The sequence below is a fragment of the Zalophus californianus genome, chromosome 8, assembly GCF_009762305.2.
Source record: "Zalophus californianus isolate mZalCal1 chromosome 8, mZalCal1.pri.v2, whole genome shotgun sequence".
NCBI lineage: Eukaryota > Metazoa > Chordata > Mammalia > Carnivora > Otariidae > Zalophus > Zalophus californianus.
Genome location: NC_045602.1, coordinates 95012820 through 95033189, shown reverse-complemented (window position 1 = coordinate 95033189; position 20370 = coordinate 95012820). Strand labels below are relative to the sequence as shown.

The 20370-nt window shown below is 44.1% G+C and overlaps 1 protein-coding gene across 13 annotated transcripts in view; it reads left to right on the top strand.

Moving 5' to 3' along the window:
* Positions 1–20370, top strand: part of RIN2 (Ras and Rab interactor 2) — a 239755-nt gene that overhangs the window by 180695 nt on the left and 38690 nt on the right. For all 13 annotated transcript variants that reach the window (XM_027621517.1, XM_027621520.1, XM_027621519.1 and 10 more), the window contains one exon: positions 17046–17238. In XM_027621517.1, the coding sequence (XP_027477318.1) occupies positions 17046–17238 (193 nt within the window). The remainder of the gene's footprint in view (positions 1–17045; positions 17239–20370) is intronic.

The following is a 20370-nucleotide window of genomic DNA, read 5'->3' as shown; positions in this document are numbered from 1 at the left end:
AGACCAAGACTGAGACCTCGGTTTTCTTTCATAACCTTGCTTCCTCCCTGGTCTTCCCCATCCCAGTGACCATACCTGCAGGTGCTTGGGACTCACAGAGGGCTTTTGTCTCTCCATCTCTCATACCTGTTCTTCTGTCCATCTCTAGACCCTGGCAGCTCTACCTGTAAGATTCCCCCATCAGCACCACTGCAGGAGACACTTGCCCAGTGCCTCTGCTTTCACCCATCCTGCCTTCCCTGGGCTATTATTTAAGCAGCATAGAGAAGGATCTGACTTTTGTTAACCCAAATCCAAGTCATGTCACTTCTGTTCAAAGCCCTTCGGTATTTTTCATTCATTAAAACCAAAATCATCGTGAAGGCTTTTGAGATGCCCCAGGCTCTGACTCCTCCCATCACCTTGCCCTCCTCTCTTACAACCTGTCCCCTCTCGGTCCCTCTGCTCCAGCCCCACCGGCTCCTTGCCCAGAAGGCTCCTACCTCCTGGCCTTGCCACTTAACTATTCCCTCTGCCTAGAACTCCCTTCCTCCAGGAAGCATTCACCTTAGGACCCTCATTTCTTCCGTCACCTTAGGTGACTTGAGTTTTCTTCATAGAACTTGTACAGATCTGACATATATGGTCACTTGCTTAAACTGTGCATTTTCTGCCTCCCAGCACAAGGAGGGAAGCACACTGAGAGCATGGGCTTGGCCTTAGAATAGTGTCTGGCATGTAGCATACACTCAGTAAGTATTTGAATGGACGAATGAAAGATGCCAGCCCTTTGGAGATTCTAAAGGTATTAAAGCATCAGAAGCCTCTTGCAGAAACAAGACATTACCCTGTAAAGCAGTTAGGGGACCCCAGCTGGTGCATAAAAAAATCAAAAGTTGAACATGTGCTATGGGCCTTAAGCTGGCTCCCTAGCAAAGAGGGACCAGGGCACCTTCCCATTACGTGCCAGCCATGCTTCCTCCCTCACTTCTGGGTTCAGGGCTGTTGTAAACGTCTGCCGATAGAGGAGCATCTGATTAAATCAACTCCATGCCCTCTGCTAGCGTTTTACCAAAAAGAGGCTAGGAAGCCAGGAGAGAGATCAAGGATATCTTGTTTCTGCTCTCTCTAAATGCTATTTCTTATTTCCTCCTGCTCTCCACTTCACTGCCCCCGAGACTAGAGTGTGGGGAAATAAAGGCTTTGTGCTTTCCTCTCCCTCCCCCATGATTTTGCAGTCTCCTTTCAGGTGGGGCTAGCACAGTAGACCCAATGTAGGCAGTGTTCCACCCTCATTGCCATCTGGACCCATCACCTCTGGGCTAAGACAAGTCTCTGAAGTTCCCTTTGTCCACAGGTAGAGTAGAGGGATTGAACAAAGCAACTTCACGAGATGAGGCTCAGGCTGGCTTTGCAGGATGCAGGGGGCCTGGCTGGACCGGGTTATCAAGGCTATTGTTAACTTTGTTTGCCGTCTTCCTCTCCTCCCCTCACTCCCGTTTTACCTCGCTGGTACACTCCAGTCTGAGTGGACCACTGGGCGGTGGGGGGGATATCCAGGGTCTTAAAACTCTACCCCCAACCAGCCCTCCCCCACCCCGGAATCAGATGCACAGAATTAAAAAATACCTTGGCCTGCTCTGCCCAGTACTATAGTGTAGCAGTTGGTCACCACCACTGACTTTTTCTGGAAGGGTCTGTGTGCCCCAGGAAGTTCTCAGTTTCCCAGCAGCTATGCAATGGCATTGATACCCAAACCACAGGAAGCTCAGATTGCTGGTCCCTGGTACAACCCTTCGCTTTTTCCACTTGACTGATGTTAGAACACACGGTCAGAAGAGAAGATCCATGGCTTACAGTCTGGGGAAGAGATGCCCAGTGTTCTACTCCAGTAAGTCTCCTGAAGTACCACAGTGACTGTAGTAGTTGCTCTGTGGCCTTCTGGAGCAACCCATCCTCACTTAGTGCTGCTTTATAAAAAAAAAAAAAAAAAAAACTTTCCACTGAAGTAAAACATGATTAAGAAGAAGCACACCAATAAGTATGCAGCTAGATTAATTTTCAGTGGTAAACAATACCACATAGAAGCACCCAGATCAAGAAACAGAACATGCCTAGCACCCCCCCCAAGTGCTGTGCACCCCAAGGGGAACCACTCTCCTGACTTATATTGCCATAGATTCGTTTTGCCTGTTTTTGAACTTCTTATCACTGGAATCATACAGCATGTGCTCTTTTAACTCTGACTTCTTTCATTCAATGTTTTGTGTAGTATTCATTGTGCGAACCCAACACAGTTGGTTTATCCATTCTACTATTAATGGATATTTGAATTGTTTCCACTTTGGGTCTGTTTTGAATAATGCTGCTACATACATTCTTGTGCATGTTTTTTGGTGACACACCTTAGTTAGGAATATAGGAGTGGAATTGCTGGGTTGTAGGATGGTTAAATATTCAACGTCAGTAAATGGTGCCCAAGAATTTTCCAGTCATTATAGTCATTCACACATCCACTAACAGTATATGGGAGTTCCCAAATACTCTGTTCTCCAGGTCTACACTTGGTATTGGCTGCTTTTTCATTTTAGCTATTTGAATGGGTGTGTGGATTTAAAGCTTCTGAAAGCATGATGGATGAAGACAGGTAAGAGTACCTGTATGTTGTGACTCAAGTACTGAGCTCAGTGCTGTGGGAGTCAGGAATGGGAACTCTTTAGTTTTAACAGAACATCATTTTATAATTCTTGCATGTTTAAGTTCAAGGCTAAAGTCATGAGGCATGTCCACAGTCAGTTCATTGGGTGATATTTATGGAAAGCATGAAGTTATGGAAAGGATTATTTGGGGGGAGGAGATAAAAAGAGAAGACAATCCAGAAATTATGAGTGTAGTGTAAATACATATGTACCTTTTATTGTTTATATTTCTGCTTATGAATCTTAGATCGTAAACTCATAACAGAAAAAACTCACCAATGAAATTCTCCCCGTGTCTTGGATTCTTTTGCTTTATGCTTTAACTTTGTTCTGTACTTATATGCAGAAATATTCAGCATCTCATGAATTAATGTGGCCATGGTCATTGGCTGCACCATAACTAAGAAATGTATGTGCATAAATCCAGTAGAGCTATAGTGGAAGTTTTAATTCTTCTCTGAAACTCAGGATACATCTGCATCTGATGCAATTTCCCATATTTAAAAAATAATATGTTCTTTTTTTTTAAATATATGTTCTCAACTGCAGTGATTTCAGACACAGAATTTAATGTCACTCCCTATTATTCCTTTCCATCTTTTCCTCTTGAAAAGTCAGATACAGAGTGATCATTCTTGGTTAATCTATACCTGCTTTCTTCTGAAGATTTTGGAGAGTGTATTCATGAGATTGTTGAGAAGCAAGGTTAAGTCATCAGATGCAGAAATTGGTTTGCATTTTGTCTTCTCACAGTGTCTGTGTCATGGGTACTATTAGCCAGCAAAACAAATATTTCCCCTTTGTCATCTCTGGAAAGCTGCATGTGCCACAGGTCGTTGGTTCAGAGCTGGGCACCCGTCCTCAAGTCCCACAGCATCTGAGAGCAGGCCACTGTCCTAGAACCAGTCACACCTGTCATAAAGATTGGTTTTCCTCCTTTCCTGGGAGCTTCTGTCTGGTTCAGCAGAACCTGGGAAGCTCACGATAATCACTGGCTACAGAGTATTTGGTATATCTTGCAGTATCTTAGGTATCTTAAAAAGGGTGTTTGGTGTTATCAAAATTTATAGTTTCTTTGGGGCACCTGGCTGGCTCAGTCAGAAGAGCATGACTCTAGATCTCGGGGTCGTGAATTTGAGCCCCATGTTGGGTGTAGAGATTACTTAAATTTTCCTATCATGTCCTTTGGGATATTCTGCTATGACTAGCTTGATTCATCTCTCCCCACCCCCCCCAAACCCTTAAATTATTTCTTGATTTAAAGCCACTGCCGGGTGTTTATGATATGGTTTCAAGGAATTCTATGAGGATTGACCAACTCTTTGCTTATACTGTTACCAGTGTAGCAACAATTAGGTTCAACTTCAAGAAAATATGTGTTAAGTAGGTGCTGTTTGTTAAAATACCGGGACAGTGGAGCCTGCCAGGAGAAAGATTATAAACAAGTATCATAGAATGCAATGAGGATATAATAGTGGATTATACTAGATGTTCTGGGAACCTGACAGGAGGAAGCAGGTAATTCCAGCTAAGAGGTGGTTTTGGGAAAGATGAGCTCCCACATTAACCTTAAGTAAAGAATGAGGTAAGCCTCCAGATCAAAAATGCCCAAACACCTGTTTAGTCTGTTTTGATTGGTGATATCTATTATATTGGGGAAGGTTTTTAAAAAGAACATTTAAGATTTATTTTTTTGATGACCAAGTAGAACATAAACATTGTAGAAAAAGCATAATATAAAAAATAAAAAGATTACCATGAATCCCTGAGACAAAACCACTTTTGATTGTTTTTTGACTGCCATATTTCCTTTCCTTTGTGTGTATCCCTCCAATGTTTTTCTGTGCATTTCGATGGCAGATCATGCATGATTTTCCACAGATTTAACCAGGGTGTTTCTGATCATCCTGAAAATGCAGTGTGTCCTAGAAATTGATTCTATTTTTGTTGAGGGATAGCGCCTTCCAATTTAGTGGCTGGCTTCCCTATCCACAGTACCCTTGGGCACACAATTTTAATGATGGCCTACTCTAGATAGTTTTACCCCTTACAGACCTTGCCTTGCTATTATATTGGTAGTTGATTCTACCACGAAATATTTGCTTGTTTAGAAGGCAGTGGTGATTTAGTCCAGCGTGAAATAATACTAGTGTAACCAAAAGCACATAAACACTAAGAACTGCAAATCCATGAAATGCTTGCCTTTCTGTGAAGCTTCGTGCATGCCACTGCTCAGGGTCAAAGGTCAGCAGGCCAAGACTTAGAGCCTGCCTGGCTCCTTCTCCCGTTTTCAGCTCCAAAGGCAGCCAGGACAACGTGTTCTTTGTTTCTGTTTCTTAGTTTTACAGGAACCAATGAAGGCCCCTGCCAGCATTGGCTCCATATCTGCCCTTTTCATCTCTAGCCGGAGACTCAATGACAGGAAGTTCATAAGCCATAAAAGTTACCAGATCTTCCTCCTCTCTGAAAATGGCGGTGCCTCCTCCTGCCTGGAAGCGGACGTGCATTTTTGTTCCCATTTCTGCGTTGTTCTCTCCTCCTGGTTCTCTGCAGATAGAGCTGAAAAATCACCGAAGGCCCTGACAGTTTTGCACAAAAATCCTCTGGTGTGCTTTTAGCAATCCTTTTGAGGAAGCTGAGACCTCCTCCCTCAGAGAGCAGCAGAGAGAGTCGAGGGCGGGAATAAAACTTGCAACCCAAAATATATTTAGTCTTTTTCCTTTTGGAGTTTTAAAGGATGAAAAAAAGGCCTCGAGAAATTAAAATATCAACTTGTATGCTATAGAAGACCTCACGAGTCAGAGAGCTGGACCCTGTTCTGGCAGTTTCTAGCATTTTGACCTTGAGTAGGGAGCTAAGCCATAGAGTCTCTAATACCCCTCAGACTCAGGGGCGCCTGGGTGGCTCAGTTGTTAAGCGTCTGCCTTCGGCTCAGGTTATGATCCCAGGGTCCTGGGATCGAGCCCCGCATTGAGCTCCCCGCTCAGCGGGAAGCCTGCTTCTCCCTCTCCCACTCCCCCTGCTTGTGTTCCCTCTCTCGCTGTGTCTCTCTCTGTCAAATAAATAAATAAAATCTTTAAAAATAATAATAATAATACCCCTCGGACTCAGAAAAACACACTGTGATCCTTACAGGGATAACCTTTCCCCCAGGCCTCCCCCATTACTTTTTCCATCTTGAGTGTTGGGTAAAAGTTTCCTCAGCTCACCTGGCAATTTTTCTATTGACCAAGAAATTAGCCAGGGCTCCACGTATGGCCAGAATGAATTTGAGCCTCCCTACCTCTCCAGGATTAAATATTTCAGAGTAGGGGTTGAATTCAGCTTCACAAATTCCAAAGAAGTGTTTTCATGACTGAAAGTAAGATATCACTGGACATACGACTAGTAGGTATTTTTTATTTATTTTTATTTATCCATTTGAGACAGATACAGAGAGAGAGAGAGAGAGAGCAGGGGCAGTGGGGAGAGGCAGAGGAAGAGAGACAGAGGAAGAGGGAGAAGCAGATTCCCTGCTGAGCAGGGAGCCCAACATGGGGCTCAATCCCAGGATCTGGAGATCACGACCTAAGCAGAAGGCAAAGGCTTAACCATCCAAGCGACCCAGGCACCACTAGTAGGTATTTTTTTTTTAAAGATCTTATTTATTTATTTGAGAGAGAGAGAGAGAAAAAAAAACAAAACAAAACAAGCAGGAGGAGAGGCAGAGGAAGAGGGAGAAGCAGGCTTCCCGCAGAGCAGGGAGCCTGATGCGGGGCTCAATCCCAGGACCCTGGGATCATGACCTGAGCCAAAGGCAGATGCTTAACCAACTGAGCCACCCAGGTGCCCACTAGTAGGTACTCTTGAAATGGCAGGTTTTCTGGGAATTTTTCATTGGCTCTGTGTGTATATGTGTGTGTGTAACAGAAATTGGAACTGGTCTTTGTACCAGCAACTTTTATCAGATGACTTTCTTCATGCAAGCCATCTGATAAAAGTTTTCTTGTCTCTCTACATAAGGGGCCTCTTCTATTCCTATATTTTTTTTTTCAGAAACTGTTGATGACAGACCCCTCATTTCTCTCCCCCAAAGATCAAGGAAGCCCTTGATTCATCTCCCACCAAGCCTGTAATGTTGGTCACTGCTTGATATTTGGGGTATATTTGCTTTCCTTTTGATACATAGACAAGGATCTACTGCTCCATGAGCAAGGCCATGGCAGACACAAGACTCCAACTTCCGTCTGGTGCTTAATTCTTAAGAAGACTCCTGCATTGGTCTCTTGTAGCTGGAAGCCTGAGCCCTCAAGCAGTGCCATGCCCCAGTCTGCACCTTTCTTGCCTTTGAGGCCCATTGAAGTAACATCATGTGAAAACGCTGAAGTCTTCACATGGGCAGAATGAGGAAGGGAGGCTTCCATTACAGAAATATCAAGAGAGAAAGCTTTTCATCCTTTCTTTTTTCCATCTATAAGTTGAGGATGGCAAGCACTAGAGTCCAGGTTGGGACTAGACCCTAATGGTGGATGGAGAATGTTGCAGCTGCGAGGACCCGCCAGGGGCCATCCTCAAGAAGGTTCACATTAAGTGCTAACCAAACAAGCTCCAGAATTGTGTTTATAGAATAGTCTTTGTGTATCCTAGAATGGAAATGCGTCACCTTGCATTCTTTTTTTAATTTCTGGAAATTAGGGGACAGTGAAAGAGACATCCTGGAAACTGCTGAACAGAATCTTTACTCATAGTTCCCAGGACATTTCAGACTCTTAGAGTCCGTTCTTTTCAGGCTTTGTTTTAGTAACAGATTCCTTTTTCCAGTAAGACTCCATCTTTAGAGATGGGGAAACTGAGTCTCAGTGACCTGTAATAATAAGCCAAGGCTTCACAGTTAGGAAGAGTCAACTGAGGTTTTGATCACAGCCGAGTGCAGGTGCTCTTTCTACCAAACCCCTGGAGATTATGAGGCTGAGGGGAGGCCAGAATTGGCTTGACCAGATTAAACCATGCAAAACTTAGCACCTCGATGTTGATTCACATGTGCAGGAAATTCTCATGTTGATGCATTCTGACTCCAGGTAAATGAGAACTTTGTTGAGAACCGATGCTAAAGCCCCCCATATGTGTATGTGGGGGGTTCCCACTCTGGATTTTTCCATACATCAACAGAAGGCAGCTTTCCTGCCAATACTCTTTTACTCCTATCTTCTCTGTGTTCAACCAGCCGGTACATGTCAACCTCTTTTGTTGGAATTAAATCTCATTCCCAGTGTTGGGATAAGGTGTTCTGTATTTGGGAACCTTGAATGGAGCATGTATCACTAATGCCCTGTGTTAGTGGATGTCAGCTAAAACTCAGCATTGACTTTTATATCCAAAGCCCACCCCCTGCCAGCTGGTGGGAGGTTGGAGGGGCTGTCCATGAAGGAAATTCATGAACGGTGAAGAAGGAGTTGCAAACACGTTGGATTTGTTGTTCTGGAAGGATTTGGGCTGCTTCCTTTTCTCGCCGCAGCCCGAAGACCAGGGGGATCTTGGTAGCTGTCGTGATTTTTGCCACCCGTTTCCTGATAAACACAGAGACAAGAACCCTTTGTCTCCTGAGACTGGAGCTGAGGAACCGGATTCTGTTGTTGGGCCTGGCTGAGGGAAGGCCTGAATCAGAAGTTATGCCTGGGGAATCCAGGAAGAAGCTGATGGAGAGACCTTGCCCACTGAGCTTCTCCCCTTCCTCACTCACAAGGAATAAACCTGTGTTTGCAGATGACCTCCTACCCAGTCCCCCATCATGCATAGAGCAGGCATATGATCAATGCCTACCTGGGGGGTGAAGCTAGGTGAAGCTAGTGAGAGAAATAAATGTAATGCAGAGCAAAATGGGGTAAGTGCCCCAGAGGTGCATACACAGTGGGTGAAGGAATTAAATGTGCCAAAAGATTACTTGCAACTGCAGGAGATGGGGGGGGAACAGGATCTGACCTTGGTTTTGACAAGGGGGTTGGAGCCAGTGTCCAATGGGCACTCCAGAATAGCTTGAACCCAGTCAAGGAGGGAGCTGAGCAATGGCAAATAGATGCTTTTTTGGGTATCATCTTCCCCCCCTTGAGTCCAAGAGCAAAGTTTATAAACATTAATATGGAGGAAATATTCTTATGTTTTAATCCAGATTGTCTCAGCCCAAATTCCACCCACTGTGCCACAGTTTTTCTCTTATTCTTGCACCATCTTGCTTATTATTAATGTACCTAATATTTTTCTTTAAATTGACTCACCTTTGACATATATTTTAAAAAGTAAATTTGGTAAACCAGTCATAAAAAGACAAATAGTGTACAATCCCAATTATATGAGGTACTTAGAGGAGTCAAAATCAGAGACAGAAAGTGAAGAGTTTGTTTCCCAAAGTGGGGGGGAGTTATTTTTTTACTAGGCATAGGTTTCAGTTTTGCAAGAGGAAAAGAGTTCTGGAGATGGATGGTAGTGATGGTTGTACAACAATATGGATATACATAACCCTACTGAACTGTGCATTTAAAAATGGTTAAGATAGGGCGCCTGGGTGGCTCAGTCGGTTAAGCGTCTGCCTTCAGCTCAGGTCATGATCCCAGGGTCCTGGCATCGAGTCCCACATCGGGCTCCTTGCTCAGCGGGGGACCTGCTTCTCCCCCTGCCCCTCCCCCTGCTTGTGCTTTCTCTCTCTTTCAAATAAATAAATAAAATCTTCAAAAAATAAAAAAATAAAAATTAAAAATGGTTAAGATGGTAAATTTTATGCTGTATGTATTTTACCACAATAAAAAAATTGGGGGAAAAAGAAGTAAATTTAATATCCCTGCCATAATTGGGGACTACACTGAATACAGCAGCTATTTTGTTTTTAAGATTTATTTATTTATTTGAGAGGGAGAGAGAGAGAGAGAGCATGAGAGGGGAGTGGGTCAGAGGGAGAAGCAGACTCCCCACCGAGCAGGGAGCCCAATGCGGGACTTGATCCTGGGACTCCAGGATCATGACCTGAGCTGAAGGCAGTAGCTTAACCAACTGAGCTACCCAGGAGCCCTACAGCAGCTCTTTAAATAAGTACTGGACATTAAAATAAAAACTGCCTCCATGTGTGACTTTGGTATATCCAACGTTCTTTGGGAAATATTGTCAATTTTAATAAACCATAGAGAATTTATAACATAGCAAAAGTTCCCACCAAATATGGTTTGGTTTTGTTTTTGAGCTCTTCACTTTGTCGCAGGACTGGGACTCTTTGTTAGGGAGGCAGGCAATAATTAAGCCCTGGACAAAGGCACCTTGGAAGCCAAGGCTCTGCTTTTGTTGTTTATTTTTGTTTTGTTGTGTTTTATTGATGGGCTCAGCAATCTATTGATTATAATTAACCCCATCAATTTGTCATGATTCATTCTATGATGTTTATTAGATGCTTAGCATGTAAACAAGGAAAAACTATTAGTTTTCTAAAAAGTTGGGAAGGTCCACTGGAGACCTTCAAGGACCCAGCGCTCAGGCTGCAGGAAGAGCACTGAGTCTTCCTAAAGGTTGAGTTATCAGGGAGCATTTTGCTGGAAATCCAGGGAAATCCAGGTAAGACCTGGGTGGATCCTGCCACTCACCACTTAAGATACAAAGCTGAGGTAGCCTTTCTGGGTTACTCAGCCCCAAGTGCATCACCAGGATTGGTCTGGAAGGAACAGGCAAAGCAAGCAGGGAGTCCCCTTCCACGAGAGAATCACCTTCCACACCTTGCTAAAGCCTGATATAGGAGACCAGGGGTGGAACCTGGGGCCAGGAATTGGATAGTAGAGAGGACAAAAGTCAAAAGCCAAGCGATATTTTAGGAGGTCGTGATAGTCCTTCCTTCAACCTATCCTGCTGACTTGGTCATCTAAATGTCTCCAGATGTCCCAGTTTACAAGGCCCATTAATTCTGTAAGTGGAAGCAAAACAGAATACCTAGATAAAATGTAAGAGTGGCTTTTCCATGAAGGTAGACCGCATTTGGTAGTACCAAATTCCAAGGCAGACAGGATAATGTTTGTGGGGAGGCACACATACTCACACATGCAGACATGCTTCTGCATGAGCCAGAGAACCCTAAGAAGTGGCTTAGGAGAGCATTACTTTGATTAGAGTCACCGCCTGCCTTATTTAATTCCAGAGGACTTGCCACTGATTCTATGAGAGGTTTTTAGAAGTTGTTAATTAACTAAATCCATCTCTTTTTTAGTTGAACTATGGTCTGCTTTAGAAAGACAAATTCGTAGTACATTTTGTCTTTATTTGAGACAGCTTTGGTCTTTAAAAAATAATCAAGGGTATCTTACCATGGTTGTTGATGTAAATTGTCCATTTAAAAAATATAATTGTTCAGGGGCGCCTGGGTGGCTCAGTTGGTTAAGCGTCTGACTTCAGCTCCAGTCATGATCCTAATACCTTCTGAACCCTGAGTGGGGCTTCCTGCTCAGCAGGGAGTCTGCTTCCCCCTCTCCCTCTGCCCCTTCCCTCCGGCTTGTGTACGCGCATGTGCACGCGAGCTCTCAAATTCTCTCTCACACACAAATAAGTAAAATCTTAAAAAAAAAGAAAAAGAAAAAATATAATTGTTCAGCTTAATGAAGGTGTGCTTTTAACGCACACAGAGAAGGTTTGGCTTTTTGTTTCTTGTGTATACTTGTTTTGTCCCCATGTCCTGAGCATAGAACCATCAAGAGCACCACACCTGTGCTGAGACCTTTAGTCAAATGGAAGGTACCACCTTGTTGATGGTAAAAATTTGGCATTATGCCTTGTATCTAGCCCCCTAAGTCTTTTTTTTTTTTTTTTTGCAATTCCTTGTCTGCAATAAGATTCTGATGTATAGAAGGTTTCTAGCTATATTTACTGCACCTGCATTTTTTCCTACAGAGACAACCTACATCTGAGTTTTATGTACTTTATATATTGCTTGGTTCTTGATGTCATTTTTTTGAAAAAAGACGGATTGTAAAATCAAAGTATAGTCCTCCTATGTGATGTCTGGGACCCTGGTCATTGGAAGCTGCATTGATAGGTCATGCCATCCTCTGGGGTTGTGGATTAGGACAAGAAAGAGCATCATTTGGAAAGTCTGCTGCAAATTATTTTTCTCTGAGATGAATTAGATTCTGTAAAGTTTAATAAAAGTAGACCTAGTGTCTTTCTGCCTGTCCTATATTAGAACACGCTTTCTGCAGTTTCTTGCTCCTGTCTAGGCTGCTAACACCTGGGCCTGGGAATGAAGGGAATATAGCCAAGTGGAAAGCCCGCTCTCATCCCACACTCAAAAGAGCCTTAAGTTGGGTGTGACCAGAATGTAGCTGTTGCTGGAGAGACCTGTCCCCCAGAGTGGATGTAATATCCACTGGGCTCCTTCAGAGCCATGAGGCCATGGTCCATTGGAATGAGGCCAGATGTAGTATCTGAGTTGCCCAGAGTTTGTTCTCTGATCCTAGAGGCACATTGGTGGGGCATATTCTGTGGTTTGCCCAGTATTTTCACATGTGGGTGTGGGTCTCACTGAATCTATACCTGAGCTTTATCTCCCCATGAAAGCAGGCGTAGATGCTTGGAAATAGTAATAATAGTTCAATAAATAAATGAATTTCATACTCATAAACCCAGGGAGATGGTAGATATTTTCCCCAATGTATTATTTTGAGAAATTTCAAACATTATAGGAAAGTTAAGAATAGTACTGTTCAACTAAATTCACCACTTGTTGAAGTTTTGTCACATTTCTTTTACCTCTATATTCCTCTCCCCCTTTTTTTGGAGGGGAATGGGAGGCTGACCATTTGACATTTACTTTCCAACATTTTCATGCTTTGACCCTAAATTCTTCAATTTGCATCTCTTAAAGAGCAAGAGCATTTTCCTACATAAATAACAGTATCACAGTCAGGAAATTATTAAACATTAATACAGTATATCTGTTATTCACCCTTATTCAAATATCCCCAATTGTCCTTTATAGCTATTTTTTTATTCTGATGCCATATGTTATCAATTCTGTGCACTCAATAGAGTTATCTCTCTTATGTCTCTTTATTCTCCTTTTATCTATAATAATCCCACAGCCTTTTAAAAATTTTTCGTGACATTGATAATTTGAAGAGTTCAGGCCAGTGGTTTTGCAGGAAAGTCCCTGAATTTGGATTTGTCTGGTTGTTTTTTCTTGTATAGTTTCAAGTTAAACATGTTTTGGGGCAGGAGGATGAACTAGATGTTATTACAACATTCTCAGAGCATCATATTGGGCGGACATGATGTCAGGTGCCTGATTATTGGAGAGGTTAATGCTGATGGCTTATTCAGATGGTGTCTCAAGTCAGTTAAGGTGGCTCAGTCAGTTAAGCGTCTGCCTTCGGCTCAGGCCGTGATCCTCAGGGTTCTGGGATCAAACGCCGTGTCAGGCTCCCTGCTCAGTGGGGCATCTGCTTCTCCCTCTCCTCTGTCTCTAGCTCGCTCTCTCTCAAATAAATAAATAAAATCTTTAAAAAAAAGAAAAGATGGTGTCTCAGGATTTCTGCATTGTCGGGGTACCTTTCCTCTTCATGAAAAGTAATCTGCGGGCAGATATTTGAAGACTGTGAATGTTCTGTTCCCTAACGATCTTTCACGTGCTGATGTTAACACCCACCCAGGATTCTTGCTTATATCAGTTTTACACTGTGCTGGAGATGTTATTTACCACTTGCTGATTAGAGAGACAAAGCTCAAAAGGGGAGATGGGTCTCATGTGCTGGCTGGCTGACCGTGACCATGTCATCATTAGAATCTCCTGAATTATATCACAGCGATTTATCTTTTATAAACCATTCATTCTTTGCCCCCCCATATGTGCAGGCAGACATCTGTTTTAAGAATCACTGGTTTCTATTAATCTCAGCAGCTTCTGTTTTAGGTTGAATTCCCAGAAGCAGAGCCCAAGGTGCAGATCGCTGTGCCGTGATTTACTGAGATAGGGTCTCAGGAGCAGCCTGTGAAGGAGTGAGCAGGGCCGTTTGGGATGAGTAGGAAACCAGGCAGAGATACGGGGGCAGCTGGAGGGTAACCTCAGCCTGATCCCGCAGGTAGCTCTGCCACATGAATAGCACCCCAGGATTGTCTCGCCTTCAGGCAAAAAGGCCATTCCTCTCCGCCCTGTATCAGTATGTCGTTAGTGCATCAGCTCCCAGGGAAGCTCATACCTTTCCAGGTATGACCAGGACAAGGGGGCAGCCAGCACCCACCGCAGCAGGGGCATAGGTCCCCAGTCTGGTAAAGGGGAACTGGGCAGTGCACCAACAGTGTCCAATACAGATTCATTTCCCTCATTAGTTCTTTCCCAAAGGTTGTCTCTGATAAAAGCCAATCGGTCTTTTTTCATTCTTTCTTTCAATCTATCTTATAATAATATACTATAAACCCCAAATGTCGGATGGTGGAAGAAAGGTGTTAGCTTAGTCATTTGCAAAGACAAGATCTAATTTATGGTTTCTCCTTGATGAAGCCCCATGAATCTTATTCACTGTCTTCCTGTCTGGACCTGGGCTTTTTAGGCTGAGGTTGGTTGTGAGGACAAAGACCTCTTGAACAACTGAGTTGTCACAGGACGTGCCCTTCTAAGGAAGGAAGAAGCGTCCACATATTTACTCACCGCACACATGAGTGTTAGGGTTGCCGTGTTAGAGATGGTAGAATTTGCTCTTGGTAAAATATCACCAGCCTGAGATGTCAGGGATGGAGGGTTTACTTAGGTTTGGAGAATTCTTTCAGGGGCATGTTACCACCATCCTTGCCACCCCCCCCAAAAGAAAAAACCACCCCACCTCACTGGTTCTGGGTTCCAGTGCACATTTTGCTCTTAGATCTCAAGCAAATGCTCCTCAGACTGCAGCATCAGCATCTCCTGGAGCTTGTTAGACATGCAGAGCCCCACCCCAGGGCTGTGGAATCAGACCCTCTTGGGCTGAAACCAGGAATCTGTAGCTTAACAAACCCCAGGAGATTTCTCTCTTAGGCTCAAGCGCCAATCCAATGCAGTGGTTGTAAACTTGGCCGCAAGTTGGAATTGCCTGGGGAAATTTTTTAAAATTCCCTGTGTTCCACCCTAAAGTGTCTGATTTATTTGATCTGGGGTGCAGTCTGGCCATCAAAACATGTTTAAGCTCCAGGCAATTTTATAGGCAGCCAGCATTGAGAATCACTGCTCTAAAGTTGCCTCCGTTTACCTCATGTGAAAGGAATTTTAATGCCGCTTCATTTTGAAGAGTGCGTTCTTATAGCTGCAAAGATTCACTTCAAAATACCTGGAGGCCCTGGGATGGCATTTGCAGAATGAGAAACTGCTCTTTTTTGGCACAGACTCTCCCATCTGGAAAGTTGTAGCAAAGGTAAAGGAAAACTTTAAGGGGAAACAAAATGTAAATCTTGAATGGAAGCATGAGATTCTTCAGATCTGCAGAAAGTCAAGAATGTGCGGGGAAGACATTAGGATGGGGGTCTGGCCAGCCGGTGCACTATCCTTGTGGGTATTGATACTGAGCCTGCTTACCCAAAAATGATTGCCTTAGGTTGGCTTCTTCTGTAGTCAGTCCCACCTCTTAGGAGTGGAGTGGTCCACATGGGAAGAGCACACTTTTTTTTTTTTTTTTACATTTTCCCCACTCTTGCCTACCATTTGGCTTTATCATCATAATTCACAATGTTGAAAACTTCATTCAGGCCACACATTTGGGTTTCTTTGGGTTTAGATGTTTGAAGACCATTTGAACCCTAACCTGAACTTGCCCCTTCAAATGTGAACCATCAAGTCTATTATTTTTCACTGGCCACTCCAGGATCGGTGTTGATGACCAGCTCATTGAGAGTCAGGGCATGGTAGAGGGAAAGAGACACCAGAGCCAAGCACTCTTGGATTGGAATTCCCACCTATTCACTCTCACCAAAGGCATATCCTTGCTTTGAGCAAGTTACTCAAGGAGTCTGGGCTTCCCTGTCCCCTCCCCCCCCCACCGCCTTTTTTTAACGCTGGATTCCTGGTACTTGCCTTTGGGGGCTGTTTTAAAGGAAATGATAGAATGTTTGCAAAGGGCCTGGCACATAGTAGACACCACATTGATACAAGCTCTCCTGTGTTCATGATCTTAACTTGTTACCTGCAAAGTTGGAGGAACACCAGACCTCTTGAATTTCTAGCTCTTCCATTTCATGGGTGTTTATAATTCTGGACAGCCCAATACCTTCTTGGGCCTCAGTTTTCTCATTTGTAAAATGGGGATTACATACTCAGTCACAGGATTAGTGTTGGCACCCAAAGGCAACTATAGAAATCAAAATGATATTTTTTTAGTTGAGATTTCATTCACAGATCATACCTTAAAGTGTATAATTCAGTGATTTTCAGCACATTCACAAAGTCGTACAGCCATCAACACATCTGGATCCAGAACATGTTCTTTACCTCAAAAGGGAATTCCATACTGATTAGCAACCACTACCCATCCCGCCCCCACCCCCAGTCCCAAGCAACCACTAATCTTTCTGTTTTCTCTATTTGTGTCTAGTCTAGATATTTTGTGTAAGTGGAATCACACAATATTTGTCTCTAGCTGCTCCCACTTAGCATGAAGTCTTCACGGTTCATCCCATTTTGGAGCATGGATCAGTACTCCATTCATAAAAAGAATGAATGAATATTATGACTGAAGAAAATTCCACTGAATGGATAGACCACATTTTATTTACCCATTCATTAGGTGATGGAAATTTGGGCTGTTTCCACTTTATGGCAATAATGAACTTATGTTAGTATGATTTTATAAATAGCACAGCATTATTCAACTGTAAGATTTCATTACAAATAATATTAGTAATAAAAATGCCTAGATGTGTGAAAAAAAATGAAATCCAGTTCATTCGGGTACAAAAATGAGTGTGCATGAGTGAGTGTGAATGTTTTGTTTTTGCTTTTAGAGCATGCCATGGTTGTGCTTATGATACATGCTTTTGAGTCATAGGACCTCATGCTACCATATGGAACATAGCATTTAGGGTTCTGTGCTCAAGTGGTGAAATGGTTTATGCTAGAAGACAGACTCAACAGCATTCAGGATGTTTAGAACCTTTTGAAAACTGGGTCAGAAATAGAAGGTCTGTTGGGTCTGTCGAATATTCTGTTTAATAGTATAGATATGGAGTGAGAGCTAATATGGATTCTGCCCCAAGAAAGCTTTCAGGCTGGAGGGGAAGACAAGCAAGGTGGGGATGAAAGATGGAGTATGGGCTAGGACAGGTCTAGCCTGGAGACTATAGGATGGTCTCCTCGTCAGAGAAATGGGGCTGCGGCCATTTGACCCCTGCCAATTCTCTTTCTCTTAGCATGGTAAGACACAAGGATGATGGCTTTTCCGAAGAAAAGGATGTGAAGACCTATCCGCGGGACTCTGGCTATGACAGCCTCTCCAACAGGCTCAGCATTTTGGACCGGCTTCTTCACACCCACCCGATCTGGCTGCAGCTGAGTCTGAGTGAGGAGGAGGCAGCGGAAGTCCTCCAGTCCCAGCCTCCAGGGGTAAGATTCAGAATCTCAAGGAATTCTGCTTTCTTAAAGAGAAAGACTTGGAGTTCCAGAAAGTTCTTCCTGGGCTATAGGGAGCGTAGCTTCCAGTGTGCACCAGGGTTGCAATGCAGGGGGATTGTGGGATGTATGGAGGCAGCTCCGAGGAAAAGAGCCCTTCATGGTTTGTCTTTCTGTCTTCATTGACTCAGTTACCAAGGGAGGTCCAGGAGTGGGCAGGATGACAGGGCATCTGGGTAATGAGGAGGGCCCCTGGCTGAAGGCCCTGGGCTGAATTCTTGGGCCTCAGCATTGAGGATGAGCCTGGTTGTGGGGTCCTCAGCTGCCCCTGCTATTTTCATTCTAAGCTGGAAACCCTGCCAGGGCCCAGCCATCCAACTTGGGACTTCAAAAGTTCCAAAGTTCTGTGTCTCTAGACTTGTCTGCTCTGGCTGCTGATGTAATCCTGTTTCTCTTGGGTTTCATCAGTGGTTTCACACAGGGCTCACAGTCCAGCTACCGTCTACCCAACACCAGTTTCTTAATCAAGACCACTCCATGACTCTATAGAGGTTCCTCAAAAAATGTCATTCAGTGATTGGTGTCCTTTGCTGTTCAATATGCTAGGCACTTGCCCAGTGTGGCTATTTAAATTTGCACTAATTAAATTAAATTAAAAATTCAGTTCCTCAGTTGCACTAGCCACATTTGAAGTGCCCACTAGCCACAGAAGGCTGGAGGCTACCATATAAGATGGTGCAGAATATAGAATGTTTCCAACACAGAAAGTTGTGTTGGACAGCGCTTACGTACCATATCTAGTTCCCAAAAAAGGATAAATACAATAAAGCACAGATAAAGTAAGACTTGGAACAACTCATGGCAAGACATAGAAACTAAGAAATAGATGGAGAAGCAAGGGAAATAAAGGAAAAAAACAAACTCCATCATAGCTGGCTGAGAATGTTGTAGCAATTGGGCACAAAAATAAACTTTTGAGTTTCCTATCAGCCAGAGCCTCTCTGTTATCACTTTTTGACTTATAAGTGAGTCTTTGTTCCTCATCTGACAGAAACAGACAGGACTGAGACTTCTGTTGGAACATGCTCAGGGTGATTAGGTGCAATATTTGATCATCTTTGTGGAAAATTCCTTGGCCAGCATGCCAGATTGCTGCCTCTAATCTGGGTCTGTATGATCAGGACCCATGTCTGTGGGGCCCCTTCTTTTTGGAGGTTGAGTTGTCTGTTCCTGCATTTCTGCACAAAAGTTCTGAAGAGGGAGGTTGCCCTGTTGCTAGGCAACAATTCCCTTCCCTGCTCAGCTTCCCTCCCAGCGTGGGGCACATCCATTCCTGCTGAGACCTGTGGGGAACAAGTCAGGTGGAATGTTCTGTCTGTCTACCTCCTTGATCCCTGGACAGGACCTGTCTGACGAGATAGGGCAAGCTGAGGGCAGGCGGAAGGCAGGCGGAGGACAGGAGCAGCATGGATCAGGAGAGGCCAGAGTGCACCAGAAGCAAGACTGCTGAAGAGAAGGAAAAGCAGGTGTGAGAGGAAGGAAGATTTGAAAGTCCAGCTGCGGTATCATGGGTCCTTGGGATGCCACCATCCTTATTTCATCTACATCCTAGGACAGGAATCGGCTAACTTTCTGTAAAAGGCCAAAGTGTAAATATTTTTGGCTCTGGAGACGCCTGGGTGGCTGAGTCGGTTAAGCGTCTGCCTTCAGCTCAGGTCATGATCCCAGGGTCCTGGGATTGAGCCCCGCATCGGGCTCCCTGCTCGGCGGGGAGCCTGCTTCTCCCTCTCCCTCTACTGTTGCCCCTGCTTGTGCTCTCTCGCTCTCTCTATTAAATAAATAAATAAAATCTTTAAAAAAAAAAAAAAGAACCTCTCAGCTCCACCTTGTAGTGAAGATGCAACCATAGACAGCATGTAAATGAATGAGTGTGACTTTGTTTCAATAAAGCTTTATTTATAAAAACAGGCAGCAGGATAGATTTGGTCCACAGGCCCGACTTTACCAAACCCTGTTCTAAAGCTTCAGACATTCAGGAAATAAGGTTATACTCTCCTTGACCCCCAAGGTTCAAGAGATCCCCACCTGCACAAGGGAATAATACTTCTCCTCCACCAACCAACAGCTGGCTCCCAGCAGTGCTTTGGGCTTTTGTACCCATTGGGATAGTGTTTAGGAAATATCTGTTTCAGTTTTAGGGCGTCTCAGAAACCCTGACTCCCAGAACTGGCTATTAGATGTATTCTCTCCCATGGCTGCCTCCCCATGGGTGCTGGGAGAGAAAAGAGAACTCAGAGGTCTTCCTAATTCCCTCTCAGCAGACACCCAATCCCCATAGCCACCCTACCACCCTCTACCCAGAAGAAGTTTCTTAGGAGCTATTGACTGGACATATGGAGGGAAGTGAAGATTAGGTGAAATAATAAGAGTAAGGGAGCAGAAAGCATGGTGTCCGAATGCAAAGAGGAGAAGTGGTTAGAGAAATAAGACAGGACAGGATCCTTGGAGAAGTTTCATGGACTTAATCCAGAAGGGAACCAGAACTCAGCCAGGCTGTCCCACTGCACACTGTAGGGGGCACCATTTGGTTTGTAGCCCAGGTAATTGGTGCCCCCTGGAGTTGTGCAGTGCGCAGCGGTATAGGGCATACTTGCCTCTGCAGTGTTAGAGGCCAGAATGGTGGCCCAAGATGGGCAGTGGGAGTTGAGTTGGTTCAACACACATGTCTGAAGACAGTATTAGAAACTGGAGGGAGATTGGCACAAATTGGGGCGAGTCAGGTGTAAATGGACCTGCAGCTCCAGGATTGGCTTCAGTGAACCTCAGAATATACCTCCCCACCTCCCTAATGGAGCAGCCATTTTTAGCTTCAGCAGTTGTCACCGTACCTGCTCTTGCCATATCATCCTGTTTTCCAGGAGAGGCTGGAAACTCAGATTTTAATTTTAAAAACCTGCTTTCTCACTCTTGGTAACAAATTTCATTTTCTTTTTTTTTTTTTAAGATTTATATATTTATTTGAGAGAGAGATAGTGTGAGGCAAGGGGCAGAGGGAGAGGGAGAGAAGCAGACTCCACTAAGTGCGGGCCCAACACAGGGCTTGATCCCACAACCCCGAGATCATGA